The sequence below is a fragment of the Oryctolagus cuniculus genome, chromosome 15, assembly GCF_051225735.1.
Source record: "Oryctolagus cuniculus isolate XC-2025 breed Fujian yellow rabbit chromosome 15, ASM5122573v1, whole genome shotgun sequence".
In the NCBI taxonomy this organism is placed as follows: Eukaryota; Metazoa; Chordata; class Mammalia; order Lagomorpha; family Leporidae; genus Oryctolagus; species Oryctolagus cuniculus.
Window position 1 is genome coordinate 13,585,692 of NC_142881.1, and position 21,698 is coordinate 13,607,389.

Here is a 21,698-nt window from a genome sequence, read left to right on the forward strand (position 1 = left end):
GTGTGCATGTATGAATTTTTTTTAAAAGCTCCTCTTCTTCTCTGTTACAGGCAGATTTCTAAGGTGAATTTGGTGTTTCTAGCCACAGGCTGCTCTCACATGAGGCCTTCCCTCCCCGCTAGGTGGGTGACAACAGAGACCTTTTCAAGTAGGACAGAACTTCCTGTCTAAAGGAGTTAAACATTAGCACAAATCACACCAAGTGCTCTGCAAGAGACGGTGGCAGAGATGGTGGGTAGGAAGGTCCAAGCATTCATTACCTGTGGCGGACTGGATTCCACACTCAATAATCAGTAGCAGAAATGTGCCCGCGGAACATGGAGACGGTCAACAAACACCTCCCTCTCACACGGAGCGCAGTAAAACCTTTATTGTTGCAAAGGGTCAGGAGCCACGCCACGTGTCTAACAAGGGTGGAGAGATTGTAAGACGTCTTCCTTCACTGTGTCGCTGCTGCAGAAGTGGTACCTGGGGGCGAGAGCGTTTTCAGCATGAGCCCTCTGCTGGTAGCAAGGTGAATTCAGATGAGCAGGCAGTACCCAGCCCGCCCCGGCTTCAGCTCCCTGCGACACCAGGCAGGGTCTAGGAGATTCTAAGGAACCTGCCCAAAGCACACCTTCTCTCCTTGGGGGCTCTTGATGGGCTGACAGCGAATCAGCCACATCACACCATGCTGTACCAAACTGAGGAGAGAAGGTCCTTTCAAGGCTAAACATAGTTACCTTATGATGCAGCAGTTCTACTTCTAGGTGTGTACTCAAGAGGATGAAACCAGGGACCCGTATAAAAATGTGTACATGAATGTTCCTAGCAAAATTATTCCTAATAGCCCTAAAGTGGAAACAACTCAAATGTCCATCCATTGATACTTGAATAAAATGTGGCCCATCCATATCACAGAATATTATTTGGCACTAAAAGAGTGAAGTCGTAACACATGCTGTGTGGGTGAACCTTGAAAATATCATGCAAAGTAAAGAAGAGAATCACAGCGGAGATGGAGAGGGGAGTGGAGGCACAGACTGGGGGAAAGGGAGGTGTGGGTTGGCTTCATGGCTGATGGGTATGGGCTTTTTTTTGGGGGGGGGCAGGCAGTTTGACAGTGAGAGAGAGACAGAGGGAAAGGTCTTCCTTCTGTTGGTTCACCCCCCAAATGGCTGCTACGGTGGGTGCGCTGCGCCGATCTGAAGCCAAGAGCCAGGTGCTTCCTCCTGGTCTCCCATGCGGGTGCAGGGCCCAAGGACCTGGGCCATCCTCCACTGCCCTCCCGGGCTACAGCAGAGAGCCGGACTGGAAGAGGAGCAACCAGGACAGAATCCGGCACCTCAACCAGGACTAGAACCCGGCGTGCCGGTGCCACAGGCAGAGGATTAGCCTAGTGAGCTGTGGCGCCGGCTGGGTATGGGCTTTCTTTTAGAGGCAATGAGAGCATTCTAAAATTGGTTGTGGTGATGACTGTACAACTGTGAGTATAAAGCCACTGAATTACACATTTCATGTGGGTGAATTGTATGGCATGGAAACTATATGTCAATAGAGCTGTGTATTTCAAAAAAACTGTTGCAGGGTACAGGTGCGGAGGGGGTGGAGGCTGGTCAGGCTGGGGCAAGCATCCAGGTGAGAGACGAAGGGCGCTGGCAGCCTCCCCGTGCTTTGTAGGTGGTTTTGGCCAATGGGATGGTGTGGCCCAGGCAGTCCCCACTCGGGGCTTAGCCTCAGAGTGTAGCTGGTTGAGGAAGGAGCCTCATGTGGGGCAGGGAATTTGGTGTTTGGGATATGTGGGATGTGAACTACATTGTATTTAAACAGGAACTCCACCCCCACCGAAATACCGAGATCTCGCGTTCCCACCGGGCCTCGTGCCACCAGTCCTCATGGATCTCAGCGCCCATGTGGCTGTGTGAGCTGAGGGCCCAGGGGAGAGAGATGAGGGCTGGACTGGGCATCAGGAGACCTGGGTCCTAGCCCTAGCTGGGCCTCATACTTACACTTGAGTACACGAAGCATTGGCTAACCACCTGGGACACCTGACCCTGCTGTCACACCTGACCCTGTTGTCACACGCTGCGGAATCAGGACCAGTGCTCTTGTATGCCAGCAAAGCTAAGTCATCCGGCCGAGCAAAGCCTTGGTGTGTATTTTTGAAAACACTTTGAAGTCCAATATTTTCCCTTTCAGCTTCCCTCCTTGTCTTACAATGAGAGCAGTTGAGAGCTGACATCTATGATTCCTTTAAACTCCAACATGCCATCAAACTTTCTGATTTTCCTTTTAAATAGTCCTGGTTTCTTCCCACATACTGAAGAGCCATGGTCTCCCTCCTCCCAGCAAGTGAGATTCTATTCCCTCAGAATGAGGAAGGCTTGCCACTGCAAGCTGGATTCCCAACACAGCTTATATCCCTCTCATGCCATGGCTACCTTACTGACTGCAGCGCAATTGAAATCAGCTCACAGATTTCTCCCAGGTATTTCCCAAGTATTGTCCTTATTGTTTGAGATAAATTAATTTGCCCGATCCTTAAATCTATGCCTTGCATTCCATGCCCTGGGTTTGATTTTTCTAAGTCAGCCAGGCAGATGGACGTAGAGTTGAGATGAATAGCTTGGGTAGATGAATGGGTGGATGGGAAGCTGGTAGGATGGCTGAATGGGCAGAGGATGAGGAGACACAGGCTGGGTGACTGGGCGCATGCGTAAGGGGATGGGTAAGTGGTTAGTGGGATGCACAGCCAAGGATAGAGGGATGGATAGAAAGCAGATGAACGGATGCATAGCTGGGTACGTAGATGGGGAGGTGGGTGACTGGATGGATGGACGTCTGCATGGGCAGACAGACTGACACAAGGATGGAATCAGAATTAGAGTAAGAGACACGCACTCAGTTCCGTGTTCTCCGCTTTGCACCGTGACTTGCGAAGCCCCCAGTCTGGGGCTCAGAAGATTTATCACGTGGTTGTTCCAGAGGAATTTAACCTTCTGAACTTCCCCAACATCGAGGTCCACATCGATGGCACGAACATGGCTTGCCTTGGGTTTGAGGGATCCTCTGAAAACATAGACTTGAACTGTTATATCAGGGATGGGCATCTGGTGCAGTGGTTAAGACACTGCTGGGATGCCCATATTGAGTGCCTGGGTTCAAGTCCTGGATCTGCTTCCAATCCAGCTTCCTGCAAAGGGGCACCCTAGAAGACAGCAAGTGATGGCTACGGTACTTGGGTGGATGCCACCCACATGGGAGACCCCGGTTGAGTTTCTGGCTCCTGGCTTTGGCCTGATCCAGCCCTGGCTGTTGCGAGCATTTGAGGAGCGCATCAGTGACTAGAAGATCTCTATCTCTAAATAAAATAAAATAAAATAATAAAATAAAATAAAATCTCCACAAATATGGTATATCAGCTGGTTGCATGACTACAGAGGATGAGAGCAATCTGTTGGTTTTCCAAATGATGGCAGCTGTTATGTTTTTGCAAAGAGCTGCAATGACTTCATATATGTCCGGAGGTCGCCCAAACACCAATGGTTTTGTGAAGAAGCCACATTTAAACATCTAGACTCCAGGTTTCCACTGTTCATGTTTGTGCCTGGAGAAAGGCAAATTATTTGGGGTGGCATATTAATCCTAAAGTTCACTTCTGGAACCAAGTGCCTATGTCATATCTAAACAGGCTCTCAAGTAGCACAGGAAATTGCCAAAGAAATTTAAGCTGGAAAAATATTACGTAACAGTTATTGCAAAAGCAGAAACCCATTTTACCGTCATGCATTTGTCCAACATACATTTATCAAGCGCCTCATATTTCCAGCAAAAGCCAGCTCCCAAGGCCACCACAGCAACGAGGAGCTGGCCCCAGGCTTCACGTGTATCTCCGTGTGCGGGAGGGAGTTTGTGTCAAAAGGGAGGGAGACGCCTTGCCTGCGAATGTGATATTCAGTCAGGCCACTGGCATTCCAAAAGGAGGCAGCACAGGATTCATTTATATAGTGAGTTCTCCGGGGCGGCGCTGTCGCTCAGCAGGTAAAAAAGCCCCGGCTTGCTGTGCCAGCAACCCATATGGGTGCCGGTTCAAGTCTTGGCTGCTCCACTTACTATACAGCTCCCTGCTAATGCGCCTGGGAAAGCAGCAAAGGACGGCCCGAGTCCTTGGGCCCCTGCACCCATGAGGGAGTCCTGGAAGAAGCTCCTGGCTCCTGGCCTTGGCCTGGCCCAGCTCTGGCCATTGTGGCCATTTGAGGAGTAAACCAACAGATGGAAGACCTCTCTCTCTCTGTATCTACCTCTCTCTGTAACTGTGCCTTTCAAATAAATAAAATAAAAATGAGATAATTAAACTAGATGCAAAACTTGATGGTTCTGTATAACATGAGCCTCAGCTTATTAAGGTGATTTATACTCAGTGTTTTATGAATAATCCATTACGGAAAGTATGGTCTTTCTACTTTACTGTGGAACTTACTTGAAAATCTCATACTGCTTGGAGTTTCCATTACTTCCGTACAAAGCAATCCTGATGTACCCACTCAGTTTCCTCTTTCCAGACAGTGTGACTGATACCTTATACCTCCAACCTGGCCAGAGAAACAAGTCAGGTCAGGAACTCAGCTTGGTGAGAAAATGACCCGGTGGATGCATTTTGTTCCCAGCCAAAGGATGGGGGCAATGTGACTCACGTTCCCTTCAGTGGAGCTGGGGCCAAGGAGTTCCGGACCCCAGGGAGGGGGGTGTGGGGACCCGGAGGGGAGTGGGTTTAGCTCAGCACAGTCTCTTAGGGGCCCTGGTACTGCACACCTGGACCCTGATGGGTGCATGAGGAGATGACCAGAGTGTGTGTCTCCCCCTACCCACCCACCCAACTCATACCACAGTGGGAGGTCTTAGGAGGTAATACCTTTGAGAGATGATTGGGTCACAATGAGTGGGCCCCTCATGGATGGGATGAGTGGCTTTTTAAGAGTGACTCGAGGGAGCTCACTCCCTGTCTTCCCTCCACGTGGGAGGGCACGAGAAGCGGGCAGTGTGCACCAGTCCTGGCCGTGCGGACACTCCGAGCTTGGACTTCCAGAATTGTGAGAAGTAAATTTCTGCTCTCTATAAGCCACCAGGCTACGTATTCTGGTGGAGCAGCCTGCACAGGCTTCTGCATTAGGTGCATTGCATGCTGCTTGATTGCTCGTCCTCCACTTCTTATATCTTCAAGGTTTTCTCTCTTCAGCACACAGAGCTCCTTTTAATGGCTATATATAGTATTTAATCTACAAGACATAGTCATTTACCAAGTGGTGGATATTCATATTTTCCCATCAGTCTTGGCTATTTGAAGACAACACTACCATGGGTGTCCTTGAACAAGCCTTGTTGTGCACACACACAGGCATTTTTCTACAGTATATTATGAGAAGTGGAATGTCTGGGTTAAAGAAATATGCATATAAGACTCTAGAAGTATTGCCAAGTATTATCTTTGCTGATAAACATTGCAAGGATTACATAAAATACTGGGTGTAAAAATGGCTTTGTAAAGTGTTGTAAACATTTAAAAATTAATTTTAAATTGATGATTTGATTGCTATTTTATTTACCTATTTATATATTTATTATAAGATATTTTACCTTAATTATTTTAAAATAATTTAAATAGCTTTAATAACTTAAAATTTCCTTGGCAAATGACTGCTCTTCTCTCTAGCCATTATATGATATTGTTTATAGCAAGTGAGTTGATGACTTCACTATCTGGTATTTTTTACATGAGGAGCTGAGCAAAAGAACACAAGTATGTGTGTAGGCGGGACTAGGATGATAGACAACCCTCACTTCGGGGCCTCCTTGACTGACAAGCACTTTGCCCTCTTCTTCCAATAGACGTGGGTGGACATGTGACCGAGCCTGGCCAGTCACTGTGCTTTGCCCCGCTGCTCAGGAGTATTGGTTCAAGGGTTGAGGGTGAGGCTCCGAACAAATGGCATTCTACTGTCTTTACCTTACAGCTTCCGGGGGTTGTAGTTCAGTTTCTGTCCATCGTTACCCAGGGTTCTGACTGATACGACTCCTACACATTTTAAAACTTCTTGCAAGAATTTTTAAGTAAGTAAAAATAGAAACTTACGCGTGAAGTTGCCACTACTTCCTGTGTTCAGATAAAAGGTTTGCCCCACAGCACTAGTTTTCCCCTGAAATTGGTCAGCATAGTGCCCCATTTTTGGGCATCCTTCATCCGGACAAGGAAAACAGCCATTCTAGTGGGGGAAACAACCCATAATTTGTCTGTTAGGGGTACGCCTTTGGCTCACTCACTCCATCAGTCATCCCCCCATCCGTCCTCTCATCTACCCATCCAACCACCCACGTACCAATCCATCGCCCACCCATCTTCTTATCCACCCTCTGTCCCTCCACTGATTCATGCATACTCCCACCCCACTGATTCACACATTCATGCATCCGTCCTGAGAACCGTGCAGCGAACTTCGCTAGGCCCTGCAGACTACCCACAAAAGCGCCTGGGAGACTTAGAGCGTGGTTGGAGTGACGAGTCACTTACAGGAAGCAGTAAAAGTAAAATATGACAGTGGAAGGCAAGACAACGTCTCTTGGAAGAAGTGAATGGGTTGGAAAATGAGTTATTTCTAAAGAGAAGAAGGGATCATCCAAGACCATTTCCACTTTATTGTGAGTTATTTCTCCAGACTACTTGATATTCTGCCCCTTATTAATGGTCATTCATTAACTGGGCCTGGAGGGGGCAATCAGACAGGTGCTTTGTGGCACAGCACCAGCTGCCCTCTGCTTCTTGAGGGCCTGGTGTGCAGAGTATTTTGCAATATGGGAAGCACGTGACAAGCTCTGGGGGCCGCAATGTGATGCCTGCACCAATCAAAATTAGCCCAGCAAGGCTACTCACTGCACACTCACAGACCCCAGCATCAAACCAGATGTTCTTGAGACCTTAATTTAACTCAAGGTAAAAATTAGCTTTGCGAGCCAGCACCGCGGTTCACTAGGCTAATCCTCTGCCTTGCGGTGCTGGCACACTGGGTTCTAGTCCCAGTTGGGGCGCCAGATTCTGTCCCGGCTGCCCCTCTTCCAGGCCAGCTCTCTGCTGTGGCTCGGGAGTGCAGTGGAGGATGGCCCAAGTGCTTGGGCCCTGCACCCCATGGGAGACCAGGATAAGTACCTGGCTCCTGCCATCGGATCAGCGCGGTGCGTCGGCCGCAGCGCGCTGGCCGTGGCGGCCATTGGAGGGTGAACCAACGGCAAAGGAAGATTTTTCTCTCTGTCTCTCTCTCTCTCTCTCACTGACCACTCTGCCTGTCAAAAAATAAAAAAAATTTTAAAAAAAAGCTTTGAATGCAAAAATGTGAATTTAACATATTTTTATAGTGAAAAAAACTGTAAAGTATGAAATTTTGGCAACTCCCATTGTAATAGTTGATTCAGGTTGGGATCATCAACAGAAACTCAAACCTTTGACTGGGTTTATCGTTGGGGGACAATATCAGTATCACCTAATAAAGAACTTAGAGGAAGCAGTACTTGTATGATGGATAAATCTGGTAGATACTCCCTTAACCAAGATCAAAATTTATGACATCAGGGGCTGACACTGTGGCATAACAGGTAAAGCTGCTGCCTGCTGTGCCGGCATCCCATATGGGTGCCAGTTCAAGACCTGGCTGCTCCACTTCCAGTCCACCTGTCTGCTATGGCCTGGGAAAGCAGTAGAAGATGGTCCAAGTGCTTGGGCCCCTGCACATGCTTGGGAGACTTGGAAGAAGCTCCTGGCTCCTGGCTTTGGATCGGCCCAACTCTGGCTGTTGTGGCCATTTGGGGAGTGAACCAAAGGATAGAAGCTCTCTCTCTGACTCTGCAACTCTGTTTTTCAAATAAATAAGTAAATCTTAAAAAAAAAATTTATAACATCAAATGATGGGCAAAATTTCATTAAATGGACAACTTGTGGCTGTGATGAACTGAGAAGGGCCTAAGGTCATCCACTGAATTACAACAAAGTCACCAGCATCCAGGTGTGGGGTAGTCGACCAAGCACCTGACCTGGAATCCCCACAACTGGCAACGTCCTAGACGACCAAGAAAGAAATGGAACATTGTTCTAGATTAAAGGAGACTAAAGTGACAAGATCATAAATGCAGTGCTGGAAAAAGAAGGAATGGGAAGGAAGGGAGGAAGGAAGACCCCCCCAGCGTCCCCCCAGGCCCCTCGTGGGACCCACCTCCTCGAACTCTTCGTAGGAGGCGCAGGGGTAGCCCAGGAAGCCGTCGGGCCGGAGGATGCTGCTTGCGTAGTACTTGTGGCTGCGGAGGTGGTTGCAGGCTGCAAAGTTGCAGGTTCCTGAGACGGCAGAGACGAGAGGGGCTCGGGGGGAGACCTTCCTTCCCCTTTGAAGTGAGCAAGTGAGGGGTCACCTCCCCATTCCAGCAAGGGGCGTCAGCACCCTGAACATGCTGGGGCCTTTGCCGAAGGCTGGGCCGCTGCTAAGGAGCGACAGGTCCTAACAAGCATGTGTGTCTGGGGCTCCAGGGCCAGGTGTGCAACATGAATGAGGGAATGAGGAGGCCTGGAGGCCGGAGCGGGGCAGAGACACAGACAGAGACACAGAGAGGAGAGAGGTGGAAAGGAAGACAACAACGTAGAGTAGACACACACACACACACACACACACACACACACGGGGAGAGACTCAAGAAAAATAACAGCAGCTTTAATAACGCTTGTAAAAGACAGCCAGGAGAGAGGATTTGGAATGTTTTCATTGTACAGAGATAAGGGTTTGGGGAAGCAGATGGGTTTACTCTGAACATTAATGACGGACATGTGCATTGAGATATCTCATGGTAGCCAAAAATACATTCAAGTTTGTATGTATCAGTTAAACATTTAAAAATTAAAAAGATAGTAATAGCTTTTAAAAATACAGAGATCTGTCTATCCTCTCTCTCTCTCTCTCTCTCTCTCTCTCTCTCTGTTATCTGTCTGTCATCCATCTGCCTACCTGCCTAGAGACAGAGAGCCTGAGAAGGGAGCAGTAGCTTCCAGAGGGTCCCTCCCCGGCCCAGCCAGCGTTGCAGGTTAGGGGCCCAGATGGCTTTGTCTTCTGAGTTTTACAAGAACACAGAATCTTGAGTTTTTCATGGAAATCTCCCCACACTTCCATGATTCAGGGCACCCCCATTTCTCAAATGGCCACTGTGCAGACCCCTCAGATGCACCATGGCGGGGTGGTGGGGGGAGGACCTCCAGGCCACGTGGCACAGGCCTTTCCGCAGCCTGAGGCCCAGGCTGAACAGCCACTCCTCCTGGATGCTGGCTGTTGTTTTCTTGACTTTGTTCTTTTGACATCCAGCACGTGGACTATTAACAAGTCAACACCAACCACTCAACCCAACTGGGTGTAACAGAGTGGCTTTGAGCTAGAACCTGAGCAGGGGGCTAGGAGGGCTGGATGCTGGAGACATAGTCTTTAGCTTTGGGGAACTCCAAGTACAGAAAAATCAAGACAAATCAAGTGATCAGAGACCCAAGCTCCCCTTTTTTGGGGAGACAGAAGCCTGGTCTCAGGGGAGGAACAACAGGAATGGCCACAGGCCAAGGCCTGGTGCTGTGGGATCACCCGATGTTGGGGACCCGGCCCCCACCCTCTCAGAGGATCTGAAACACACACAGCTGCTGGGAGCCACTGGGGGTCCCCCCGGATCACCAGGCTTCCTCCTCCCACACGCACACCCCACACCCACAGAGCAACCGGCTGTCCACCAGCTCAGTCTCCTTCCATTCCGAGGATCTCACAACAGCCAACAGCCACAAGGTCACAGCCCTTCAGCTCTTGGCTTCTGCCTGCGGTTCTTCAAGTAGTGCTGAAGGCGGGATGGGTGACCAGAGCCAGAGCTGGGAACAGCCTATGTGTGAGTCCCTCGTCCCAGCTTTCTGACTACGAAGGGAGACAGCCCAGGCTGGGGCCAAAGCCGAGATTTGCAGTCAGAAATTGGGCTTAAATTTGGGTCAGGTTTAGACAACTCTGTAACTTGTGATGTTCAGTTTTGGCACCCGGAAAATGGGGCCAATCAGAGTACCATCTCCTAGCACCACTGGGAAACTACCTGGATCAGAAAGCACGCTTTGTAAACGGTGACAGACTCGGCCACATGTTCTGCTTCCCCCAAACAGAGCAGGTGCCATGTGCTTCAGTGGTCTTACCTTCCCAGATCCCATCTATATCAATGATGGTGGAAAGGAGATTTTTGTCACATCCAGGCATGTGCCTTCCGCCATTTGGAAAGAAATCCAGATGGCCCACCTTTTGGCTCATTCCAAAACCTGAAACGTGCGACACAGAGGTGAGCAGGCAGGGCAGTAAGTGGTCTCCAAGTTAGATCAGGGACACAGGGAGGCGTTCGACTCATTCCAACCTGAGTGAGAGCCTTCTTGGCAGATTCTGCCCAGCCCCACCTCCAGCTCTGCAGGAGGTTCTCAGAGGTGGGTGCTTGGCAAGGCAAGGAGGGAGGAGAGAGGGGGAGAGCAGGCTCTGGGTGACTGTGCGCCCTATATTTGTGTGTGCGTCTTGTCTGCCTTGGGGAGCCCTGGACAATACTGTTATGCTCTGATACTGTTGCGTACCAGTTGGCACATATCAGGGCTGGTACTACTTGTGTTACTTGATTCATTTTAACCATTGATTTCTATGTTACAATGTAAGTATTGTCAACCATAGCACAATGGTTAGGAGCTTTGGTTTGGAGGTACACAGGGATATGATCAAGTCCTGGTTCTTCTTACAGACTGTGTGTCTTGGACGACTACCTAACCTCACTGAGCCTCCACTCGTCAGCTGTGAAAAGCTGACCACTTTGTAGGGTTTCACAGGATGAATGAGCTGATGTTTACAACATGTTCAGACAGCACATGATCAACACCTCGATAGTATCATCACCGTCCTCAAAAACGTACAGCGCACTGGCAAGTCTCATGGGGCTTTATACATGAAAAAGTTGAAAAGAGAACTGAATTAAGAAGAATTAAATGGTGGGCTGTATTTGGTCTCCAATAAAACAAACTGTTACCAAAGCTTTAACAAAAGAAGAAAAAAGTTCAAAAATTAACTTTGTAATCTGCAAAGACAGGTCGAATATCAGTAAGAAATGCATCTGTTGGGGCTGGCGCTGTGGTGTAGCCAGTAGAGCTGCTGCCTTCAGTGCTGGCATCCCACATGGGCACTGGTTTGAGTCCCGGCTGCTCCACTTCCAATCCAGCTCTCTGCTGTGGCCCGGGAAAGCAGTGGAAGATGGCCCAAGTCCTTGGGCCCCTGTACCCATGTGGGAGACCCGGAAGAAGCTCCTGGCTCCTGGCTTTGGATTGGTACTGCTCCGGCCGTTGTAGCCATCTGGGGAGTAAACCAGTGGATGGAAGACCTCTCTCTCTCTGTCTCTACCTCTCTCTGTAACTCTGTCTTTCAAATAAATAAAATAAATCTTAAAAAAAAGAAATGCATCTGCCACTTTGGATACTGAGAGAGCAGGGAGGGAGGTGGGGTTTGAAGACTGAGTCACAGCCTTCCATAGGCTACAGATGGGTCTCCTGTCCTTGTGGCCACAGGCTCCTGTCACCAGCACTGTGGTTGGCACCGACTTCGACTGATGCCCAAGGCACTGCTGCAGTTCCTCATTTTGAAAGGCCCCCTGCAGTGTGTGTGTGTGTGTGTGCGCGCGCGCGCGTGCACCTGCATGTGTCTGTGTGTGACGCCTGGAACCACTGGCATCAGTCCCAGGAGGCAGGACTGAGGAGCTCACCTAGGAACGGGACGATGGGCGCCGAGTCCGTGTGAATCACGTCCACAAAAACAGCATCGGATGGGTCCAGCCGCACCTCCTCGGGTGCTCCCTGGAAGCAGGGCTCTGCAGGATCCAGCCCTGAAAGGGAGGAGGCGGACAGGTTGCACGCCAAGAAAAACAGATCCAAACCCCATACCCGCAAACAGAGCAGGAGGAATCCTGGTCAAAAGCTGTGGTTAGGGAATTGGGTCTGCTTCAGAGAGAGGGAGAGAGAGAGAAAGAGAGAGAGGCAGGAATGGGGATAATGGCTTTCTGGACACACCCAGAACCCCCCAGTGCCTGCTCCTTTTCTCCCACACACGTGCTACCATTCGGCCATTGCCCTCAGGGACTGCAAACTCCCTGGCCACCCCCAGCTGCTCCCCGGCCCTGAGGCCCACACCTCTATTCCTCTGTGCCTTCGTTCGTGCTGCTCCCCAGCCAGCTGTGCCCTTCCCCACGCTCTTCTAACACCGAGTTTGAGTACTTTCTCCTGGAGGGAAATCTAACTCCCCTTCCTCAGCATCCCCACCCCCCCACTCTGCATAGCTGGATTTTGCACCTGTTCATTCTGCTTTGCTCTGTGTCACCCACTCAGCTGTCTGTCTCCCAGGCTGGATCAGGGGCCTCTGGCAGCAGGAGCTGCAGAGGGTGGGAACACAGCACCCAGTGACCGCCCTGCTTCTGCCCAAGGTCAAACACCTCTCTCCTCTGGCCTCAGTTCCCATCCAGAAAATGGGAATAAACAACCTACCTCTTAGGGTTATTGTGCAAACCCCATGAAAAGATGTACAAGAAACTCCTCTGCCATGGAGACAATCGCTCCCCCCATCTCCTCCCCGCAGTGCACAGAGGACACCCGTGAACAGAGTCCAGCCGCGTGTCTGAGTCACCTCCCGATCGGCTGCACAAATGGCTGTGTCTAGGTCCAGTGTGCATTCATTCCGCCAAGTGATTCATTCATTCACTACTTCCTGGGCGCCTCCTGGGTGGCGGTGCTCAGCTGGCCAGTTTCATTTTCTGCCCGTGCCTGGCACAGCAGAGACATCAACAAACCTTTGTGAACTGGCTAATTAAATCTCTCTCTCTCTCTCTCTCTCTCTTCTACTCTAGCAATAATATCCCTGAAGTCATGGATTTCGTGTGCTACTTTATTTTTTCTTTATAAATATATTCCTTTTCTTTATCGGTGTATTTTTATTTATAATCATCTATTTTCTGATACACATTACAATCACGGACAATTATTTTTAATGAAGCGAGGGCATGGCCGTCAGCTCCTGGAGGACCCGTAGGGGGCGCCCTTCGCCGCGGGAAGTGCCCGGCTCCAGGTCCAAGTCGCCGCTGCCCTGCGCGCGCCCCACGTCTTGGACCCCGGCCCGGGCCCCGCGACCCCTACCTGTGATCCTGCCCACGAGGCCCCCCAGCCTCCTGCCCGCTTCCGCGGCCGCGTGCGCGCCCAGGCTGTGGCCGATGAGGTGCACGTCGTCGGGGCTGTACCCCAGCTCGGTCTGCGGAGGGAAGGCGCTTCAGGCCCCGCACGCGGGGCGGTGGACTACGCGCAGGACCCGGGCTGGACACGCGGGAGGAGCCGACCCCCACCAGCTTTGCGTCCCGCGGACCGGCTCGTGCGCGGGGCAACAGTGCTGACCAGCGGCCGCCTCGCCAACTGCAGGCGCCCGCGCGGGCCGGAGGTGCACCTGCGCCGCCCGCCGCCGCCTCCCCGCCCTGACCCTGGCACTGATGGGGAACGCTAGGCAGCCAGAATGCTGTTTCCCAGAGCAGCCTAACAAGGAGGGCTGAAGAGGCTGACGCATCCCTGATCCCCTGGAGGGGACCTGGTGCCTTCCCCATCGGCAAAGGCACAAGGTAGCAGTGTTCTCTCAGGAAGGGCCCACGAGCCCTGGCCAGCTGATTTGTAGCCGCTCTCTGCCCTCCGGTGCCCAGGCTGCCCCAGCCTCTGCCCCACCCCCCTCCCCAGGCCGTGGCCCAGGCAGGGTTTTACCGACAGCACGCGGACTAAGAATGCGATCTCCGCCCCGACCACGCGCGTGTTGTGGGCGGCCTGGGTGTAGGCCGTCTGCGCCCCGCGCCTCCAGTCCACGCAGATGCAGTTGACCGCCTCCACTTGAAACATTTTCTAGGGGAGACAAGCGCAAGGCAGAGAGACCCATTTGTAAAAGCCGCAGAGATGGGAATTCACGCCCACCACGCACTCTGCGGGAGCTTTAATATTCCTTAACCCGTCATAACTTAATCCTCACTGGAATGCTGTGATCTGGGTATACTCAGGGCTGCTTAACAGATGTGGAAACTGAGGCCTGGCAAGTGTATGCGTTTCAGGTCTCACAGACGGTTATGGGCACAGCCAGGTGGTAAAGGTCAAACTACTACCCAGTACCTGTAACACTCAGTTGTCAGTTGCACGAGTCCTACCTCAAGTGCTCAGAAACCACACACCCAGTGGCTCCTGGTTTGCACAATGCAGATGCTGAACCTTTGCACCATTGCAGAATATTCTATTTTATAGTGTGCAAGGGTTTTCTATCAACTGTCAGGTGGCTTTCCCAGGTCTGCACTCAGAGCCTCTCGGAGCAGCCTTGGAGGAGTCGGTTGGCTAGAATTCAGTGGGAGGGAGAATTTGGCAATGGATATCCTTGAGAACCAGGCTTTCCTTGGCGGTGTTAGGAAGGACCTGTCTCTCTCTGGAATATTTCCCTTTCCCGTCCCGAGAACAACAGAGGTGCAAATTTGAACCCGGGTGCTACGTGTTGGCCTCAGTGTGGTGTGGCCAGGGGAGGAGGGGGCCCTGCCCTGCACATGTCCATAGGTGCTGGTCTCAGTGAGGAGAGGCCGGGGAGGATGGTGGGCCCCTACCTTGCACGTGTCCATAGATGCTGGTCTCAGCAGGGAGTGGCCAGGGGAGGAGGGGGCCCTGCCCTGCACATGTCCATAGGTGCTGGTCTCAGCAGGGAGTGGCCAGGGAAGGATGGTGGGCCCCTACCTTGCACATGTCCATAGGTGCTGGTCTCAGCAGGGAGTGGTCAGGGGAAAAGGGGGCCCTGCTCTGCACATGTCCATAGGTGCTGGTCTCAGTGGGGAGAGGCTAGGGGAGGAGGGTGGGCCCCTACCTCGCACGTGTCCATAGGTGCTGGTCTCAGTGGGGAGTGGCCAGGGGAGGAGGGTGGGCCCCTACCTTGCATGTGTCCATAGGTGCTGGTCTCAGCAGGGAGTGGCCAGGGGAGGAGGGGGCCCTGCCCTGCACATGTCCGTAGGTGCTGGTCTCAGCAGGGAGTGGCCAGGGGAGGAGGGGGCCCTGCCCTGCACATGTCCATAGGTGCTGGTCTCAGCAGGGAGTGGCCAGGGAAGGATGGTGGGCCCCTACCTTGCACATGTCCAGCAGCCAGCTCCCGTCGCCCTTGTCTATGAAGCCGTGGATAATAAAGCGAGTCTTGCGGTCCACTTGGAAGTTTGAAGCCTCGATGGTGGCTGGGTTCGTGGCAGTGATCAGCTGCAGTAATTAGAGAAGGTGAATTGCAGAGTCGGCCTTTCTGAGCCACGGGCCTGTTCGAGTGAGCCCCAGAAAGAGTGAGACCACAGACTCGACTGGCTGGAAGCCGGCACAGTCTGGAAGGAGTTCCTGACCTGGAGTTGTGGGAAGAATCCAGAGAGTCCAAGTTCATGCCCTTTCCGGTTCCATTGCCCTGTACCTGAAATCTAGTATTTCTATGAATCATGAAAGCAAACAACCCTAGAATAAAAGTTACAGGAATTTTCAAGTCACATTAGAGTTGTGGCAGACACCTCAAAATGTCATTTATACTCGAGGAGGATCTTGAGGAACACTAGTTATTACACTGACCCCTGACTTGTTAGTGAGATAACGAAGCAGCACATATCACATATCTGTATTTTTATATTTTATAGATTTATATTGTGATAGCTGTTTTTCAATATAAGTGGTTTCCTTTATAATCGAGCAGATTTTATTGTATGCATTTGAAACCACTGTGCTGAGAAGGGGTCCGCAGACTTCCCCAGGTGGCCAAGGAGGTCCCTGGCACAGCATCCTTACGCCCAAAGCCTGTGACCTGAAAGGCGGCTCAGCTCTGTGCGGCTGGGAGGCGTCGGAACAGCCCCATAGTCCCTTCAGTCCCACTGGCCTGCTCAGGCCCCTGCAGCAGCCACTGCGGATGGGATGCCAGAGAAGGATCACGTGGTAAAAACAGGTCTTAGCCTAGCGGTTGAGACGCCTGTGTCCCACATCAGAGTGCCTGGGGACGGCACAGGGCTCTGGCTCCTGGCTCCAGCTTCCTGCCCATGCAGGGTCTGGGAGGCAGCAGCAGTGGCTCAAGTAGTTGGGTCCCTGCCACGCACCTGGGAGACCTGGAGTGAGTTCACTGCATCTGGCTTTGGTCCCAGCCCCCCAGCCCAGCTCTGACGCTTGTGGGCATTTAGGGAATGCACCAGGGGATGAGTTCTGACTACCTCTCTGTTTGTCTCTTTCTCTGTCTCTTTGCTTTCCAAATAAAAAGTTTTTTTAAAAAACTATATAAGTATCATGTCCAGGCAGACATTCTGGGCTGGGGAGGCTAAGTGGGGAACTCACAGCGCTCAGGGGTTTATGGTCCCAAGAGCTCAGATGGACCTAGGCTAACAGCAGTGACAGCATCGTCAGGAAAGTTCCAAGTTAGTGCACTATGGCCCAGACAGCCCTGGAAGGTTCCAGCACGGGTCCACGACCACCCACCACTCCTCCCTCCCCGGCTGCTCTTACTTGGTAGTTGTTGGGGTTTTCATTTGTGTACAGATGGAAACGGGTGCTGATGTCCTCGGGGGCCCAGGGGAATATCCTTAAAGGCCTCTGGATGATTCCCGTCCATGGTTCTTCATCGGAAAAGCAGCCAAGAGGTGCGTAGCAGATCTCTCTCCCTGGAGCAGGGGAGCCACCAACAGGACACGTGAGGTTCTGGAGAGGAGCCGTGCCCCATCTCTGCGGGGGCCCCAGGCATGGCTGAGGCCGTTGGTCTCTCTCTTTGCCATCGGTGACCCCAAGTCTTACACGACACGAATCACCCAGGGGCTGGGGGCGGATGTGTCTGTTGCCCTCCTTTGTAGGTCCTGATTCACAGGGGTCTGGGGCAGGGCCCTGGAAGTGGTAAATTCAATAAGAATCACTGATCTACAACCTGCTCTTAAAATCACCTCTTGTGGGAAACTCACAGCAGGCCCTCCGACAGGTCAGATCACCTAACATCAAGTGTCGACCAGGCGTGTGCCCCGGTCACCCACAGGGACTCCTCATTTGTCTTGACGTCTGCATTGCATCCAGCATGTGCTGTGTGCACACAGGAAGCATTCGCTGGTATTTGTCCAACTCATACATCCGTGCACAGTTTTCCAAATTATTCTCTGCCATTCCGGATTTTCTCTGTTGCCCTTTGAAGGGTAAATTTCTTAAGAACGGAAATGACTTAATTGTGCATCACACTGCAGGTGGGAGGAACTCAGTCCACGCAATGGGTGACCCACATAACCATGACTAAGTCTGAGAGTCCCTTCTGTGTCCAGGACATAAGTAATATCATAGGAAATGATCGCCAGGGTGACGCAATTCAGGTCCAAGGATTATAATGGGCCTCTCTCAGGATTCCTCAGCTCTTAAAGTGCTGGTGCCAACTATCGGCCACTCATTCAAAAAATCAATAGTTGATACTTGTTGTTTACCACATGCCAGACACCACGTGAATGCTTTACTGCTGTGTTCTCATTTAAGTCTCCATACATGAGTAAGGGATAGGTATTGCCTCCAGTCTACAGGTGGGGAAGCCAAGACACAGAGAGACAAAGGAAGCCGCCCAACACCACGGCTAGCAGCAGAGCCAAGACTTGCAAGATCTGCACCCGGGAACTTCAGCTGGGAATGCAGGCAGGAACTGAGGGTGCAAAGGCAAGCAGCCAGTGGCCCTGTCCTGAAAGGGAGGAAATCTCCAAGGAGAACCAGTGACGGTGCTGGCTTGCTCTAGGCCATGGGAAGACTCTCAACAGGGCTCGGAAGTGAGGCAGCAGGAGGTTGGAGCAGCCTCTGCTTCAAGGAGAAGTGGTGGCAGGCTCCGTTGGTGGCCAGAGGGACCAGGGTGCCAGGTTCAGATGCTTTGGTGGGGAGCAGAGATGAACTGGAGGGTGTTGAGCTGTGAGGGCGCAGGGCGGGCTTGTGCTTCCTGGAGGGGGTTTTGGGAACCAAGGGGAGGTAGCTCAGAAGCAGGAGAGCTGAGAGTGGCCAGGGTGGGTCTGGTGCAGGGTTGGGGGAGGCCAGAGCCCATTCTGATGGTGAGCAACCTAAGCGTTAGGATGGAAACTCAGCAGAGGAGAGGGGGTAAGCGTGAAGGTGGTGAATGAACTGAGCCTGGTTTGGGACAGTGGGTCTGAGGTGTGGCCCCCGCAGGCTTCCTGGGACTCCAGAGAGTCAGAGGTTGGGTCAGAGGGGAGTCCCGAGGAGGGGAGAGGTGGGGTGAGCCTCGACAGTGAGCCTTGCGGGAGCCCCACATCTGGGCACAAGGAGGCAGCAGATCAGCAAAGGAGACAAAGAGGAGCCGGGCCCCCAAGCTCTGCTGTCACCAGCCAGGTCGTGCTCCATGGCCAGGGCAGAAGGGGAGACCAAGAGCAGGCTGGGATGCCAGAGACAGAGTGGCGAGAGCCAGGGTGCTGAAGGGAGCCCCTGCTGGCCCCCCCAGAGGCCACGTCTGCTCCAGCAGGGTTTGGGGGGTCAAGCCAGGCCCACGAGGGATCTGACAGGAGAGGGGGAGAGGTGGCCCTGGCAGGTGAGTGAGTTACACCTGTGAGCGCACCTGTCGGGGGCAGGGGAGACGGAAAGTCAGCAGGCAGGGGCGTCAGGGCAAGGGAGGTTATTTTGGTTTGAAGATAAGTAGAACTCGTCCCTCCTCCGGACGGAGCCGATGGGAGAGACTGAAAAGGGGGAGCAATGGCAATCGCAAAGGTGCGAGACTGCTGGCTGGGCTACGTGGTGCCTGCAGGAAGAGAGGGCTGGAGCAGGGTGCTGCCCGAGAGCCCCCAAGTCCAGTCGCTGCCCGCATCTGCCCCAGAGTCAGCACTCTGGATGGCAGCGATTGGTGTTTTATTAAGTAATCATAATCACAGTCACAATCTTGATCATAATGATTCTCATTGTGCAGCTGCCCCACCCCCCATGCCAGTCCAGACGCCACTTTCTCCCCAGAGGGGCGGTGGCAGCATTCTCACCTCTCACTGCAGCCAGCAGGAGAAGGCTGACGGTCCACCAGGGTCGCATCTGCAGGGATGGCAGCACAGGCACACACAGACCCCACGTGTGCAGGCGTGAGGCTGCTGCCACAGAGCCCAGACAGGAGGAGAGGCTGGGAACACACCCAGGACCAGGTAGGACGGAGGACAGGGATCTCCCTCAAAGAGCGGGCAGCACCACCCTAGACCCCTGGGCTCAGGGTCTCCCCAGGGTCCCCCTTTCCAGGCCCTGTCCTGTGACAGCCCCGCCAAGCCCCCAGCCAGACAGGGCCAAGACTTACTGCGCTGCACTGGAGGGTTTTCTCCTGGCCTCACAGGGTGGCGGCGGCCTTTTATCACCAGGCTTTATCTTCTGGACTCCTTAGAGGAAATGCCAGGGCAGACCAGACGGGGGGCTGCAGGCGGGTGCTTTGAACCCACTATCATAAACACACAACGCCAGAGCAACCCCTTTATAAAGTGAAACTGGAAGAAAGGAAAAATCGATTTGGGGAGAATGGGAAAGGGCTCCGTGAATGTGAGTTTGCAGGTTTAGTTGCTGGAGGACTGTGTACCCAAAGTGATAGCAAGAGCGTACCAAGCCCATAGCACCTCCTGATCCAGATACCTCCCAACGCACGAACCCCAAACCCATCTCGCTGCACCCGGTGCCTTGCTTCTGCCTGCGTACACACACATCGGTGGAGACGTGCCCACCCCTTGCTAACTTTGGGGGCGGCCCCCACCCCTAGTGAGCCCAGAGAGGATAGAAACGAAGGCCGTGCCGTAGACTGGTCTCACTGCCGGAGACAATGAACACTGCTTTGTGTAGAAATAATGCGGTCTCTTTTACAAGCCTTCCTGAGCCGCACAGACCCTACCGTGACCTGGAGAGAAGCAGCAGAGGTGTTTTCTTTCCTTTGCTGCAGCTCGGGGGCAACGTGGGGGAGCAGGCAGGTACCGCCCAGCCATGTCTTAACTTGACCTCCGATTTAGATCCACAAAAGCGCAGGGATCTTAAGTTTAATTCCCAAGTACAATTTAATGAGTTTTTAAATTTAAATTTAAAATGTGTTTTGACAGATACATCCAAGGGGTCTTCAAAGATCCTCAGAAAATTTGTATTATATCGTTTCTCGGCCTTTTGGCTAAGATCAAGTGTAGAAAGTGTGTATTATGGAAAAACTAATGGATACGAAATTTTTGCACCAAAATAAACTTATCTTTTAATTCCAGATTTCCATGAACTTTTTGAAGTACCTTCAAACATCCCCTAGATCAAGATGCAAAACATTTCCAGCAGCCGGAAGTTTCTTATTCTTCCACTCCCGTGACAATAACCCGTACCTCTGAATTCTATCACCGTAGATTAGCTTTCTCTGTCCCGGATTTCACATAAATTGAATGACACAGCATGTGCTCTGCTTTTTTACACACAAGACATTTTTGAGATTCATTTTTCACAGGAGACGTTTTTGTTACATGGTTGGTTCCCTTTTATTGCCGTGTAGGATTGCTGCATGTGTTTTGTGGGAATGTATTGCAATTTACGAACCATTCTGCCATTGCTGGACCTGTGGGCTCCTTCCAGCTAGAGGATGCTATGAAGGGTCCTGCTAGGAGCACTCTCATTCACTAGTCTTGGGGTAGACACATGCACCCATTTCTCTTGGGTTTGCTCACAGACACGGGGTACTCTGAAGGCCCTGTGGCGTGTGCATGCTGAGCTGTAGGGGGCGCGGCTTAACAGCTTTCCAAAGTAGTTCCGGTATCATCAACTCCACCTGCAGTGCAGTGAGAGGTCCAGCCACTCCACATTCCACCCCTGCGCTGTTGACCCATCTCAGAACCTCTGAGGATGCTAGCAACTGCCTGAGGGCGTCAGGATAGAAAAATGGCCTCTCTGTCCCCCCCCGCCCCGTGTGTGTATGTGTGTGTGTGTGTGTGTGTGTGTAACTCCTCTCTGGCTCTGAGGCCGGATAGGGCTTGGGATGATTGTCAGAACTGCCCAAAGGACAAGACGGTGGATGCCTTCAGCCTCATGGGGGGGCCCTTCTGCGCTCAGGCCACACTGCAGGAAGAGCTTCCGCCTGCTGCTGGTCCTGGGGCATCCCCCTGCCTGCTGGGTTCTCTTAACCTTGTCCACAAGGGCACAGACAGTCCCTTCGAAAAGTCCTTTCAGTGGGCCATCTCCAGCACCCAACAGGTGTCGCTGGCCACCACACTCCCCCAAAGAGAAAGCTGTCCAGTTGTTCAGAGGCCTGGGGTCCATTTTAGGGAATTTGCCCAGTCTTGGGTACTTCCTTTCCTAACTCTATTCCTAAAGAGGATCTCTGTCTTAATCAGGAGAGGGGTTGGGATTGTGAAGTTGTCTGATAGTTGGTTTTGCCATCCGTCCTCATAGCAGCCAAGCAAAATCTGTGACTCAACTATAGCTTTTGCCAAAGTCTTAGCTAAGGCACGTCCATAGCATCTGTGGGTTCCATGCTCCACGGTCACCTGGCTCCAGCCACAGGATTGTCAGGAACCCAGGGGAATCTTCTCACCTGAGTGGCCAGAGCTGCTCCATGTGTCAGTGCTCATCCCAGTGGGCAGGGCTAGAAAGAAGCAGG

The 21,698-nt window shown here is 52.2% G+C and overlaps 1 protein-coding gene and 1 pseudogene across 1 annotated transcript; one reads left to right on the forward strand and one right to left on the reverse strand.

The window, feature by feature from the left end:
* Nucleotides 1–303: 303 nt before the first annotated feature.
* LOC100339763 (pancreatic lipase-related protein 2) lies at nt 304–19,414 on the reverse strand. Its single transcript, XM_089313618.1, has 12 exons — nt 19,087–19,414; nt 16,604–16,758; nt 15,212–15,337; nt 13,832–13,966; nt 13,226–13,337; nt 11,806–11,925; nt 10,217–10,336; nt 8,235–8,353; nt 6,110–6,239; nt 4,460–4,571; nt 2,881–3,048; nt 304–468 (listed from the first exon to the last, which is right to left on the reverse strand). Exons 1-12 carry the CDS (start codon nt 19,133–19,135, stop codon nt 405–407), a joined length of 1,410 nt encoding a protein of 469 aa, XP_089169744.1. The 5' UTR covers nt 19,136–19,414; the 3' UTR covers nt 304–404.
* Nucleotides 19,415–20,214: 800 nt separating this feature from the next.
* Nucleotides 20,215–20,351, forward strand: LOC127484302 (U2 spliceosomal RNA; annotated as a pseudogene).
* Nucleotides 20,352–21,698: the final 1,347 nt, after the last annotated feature.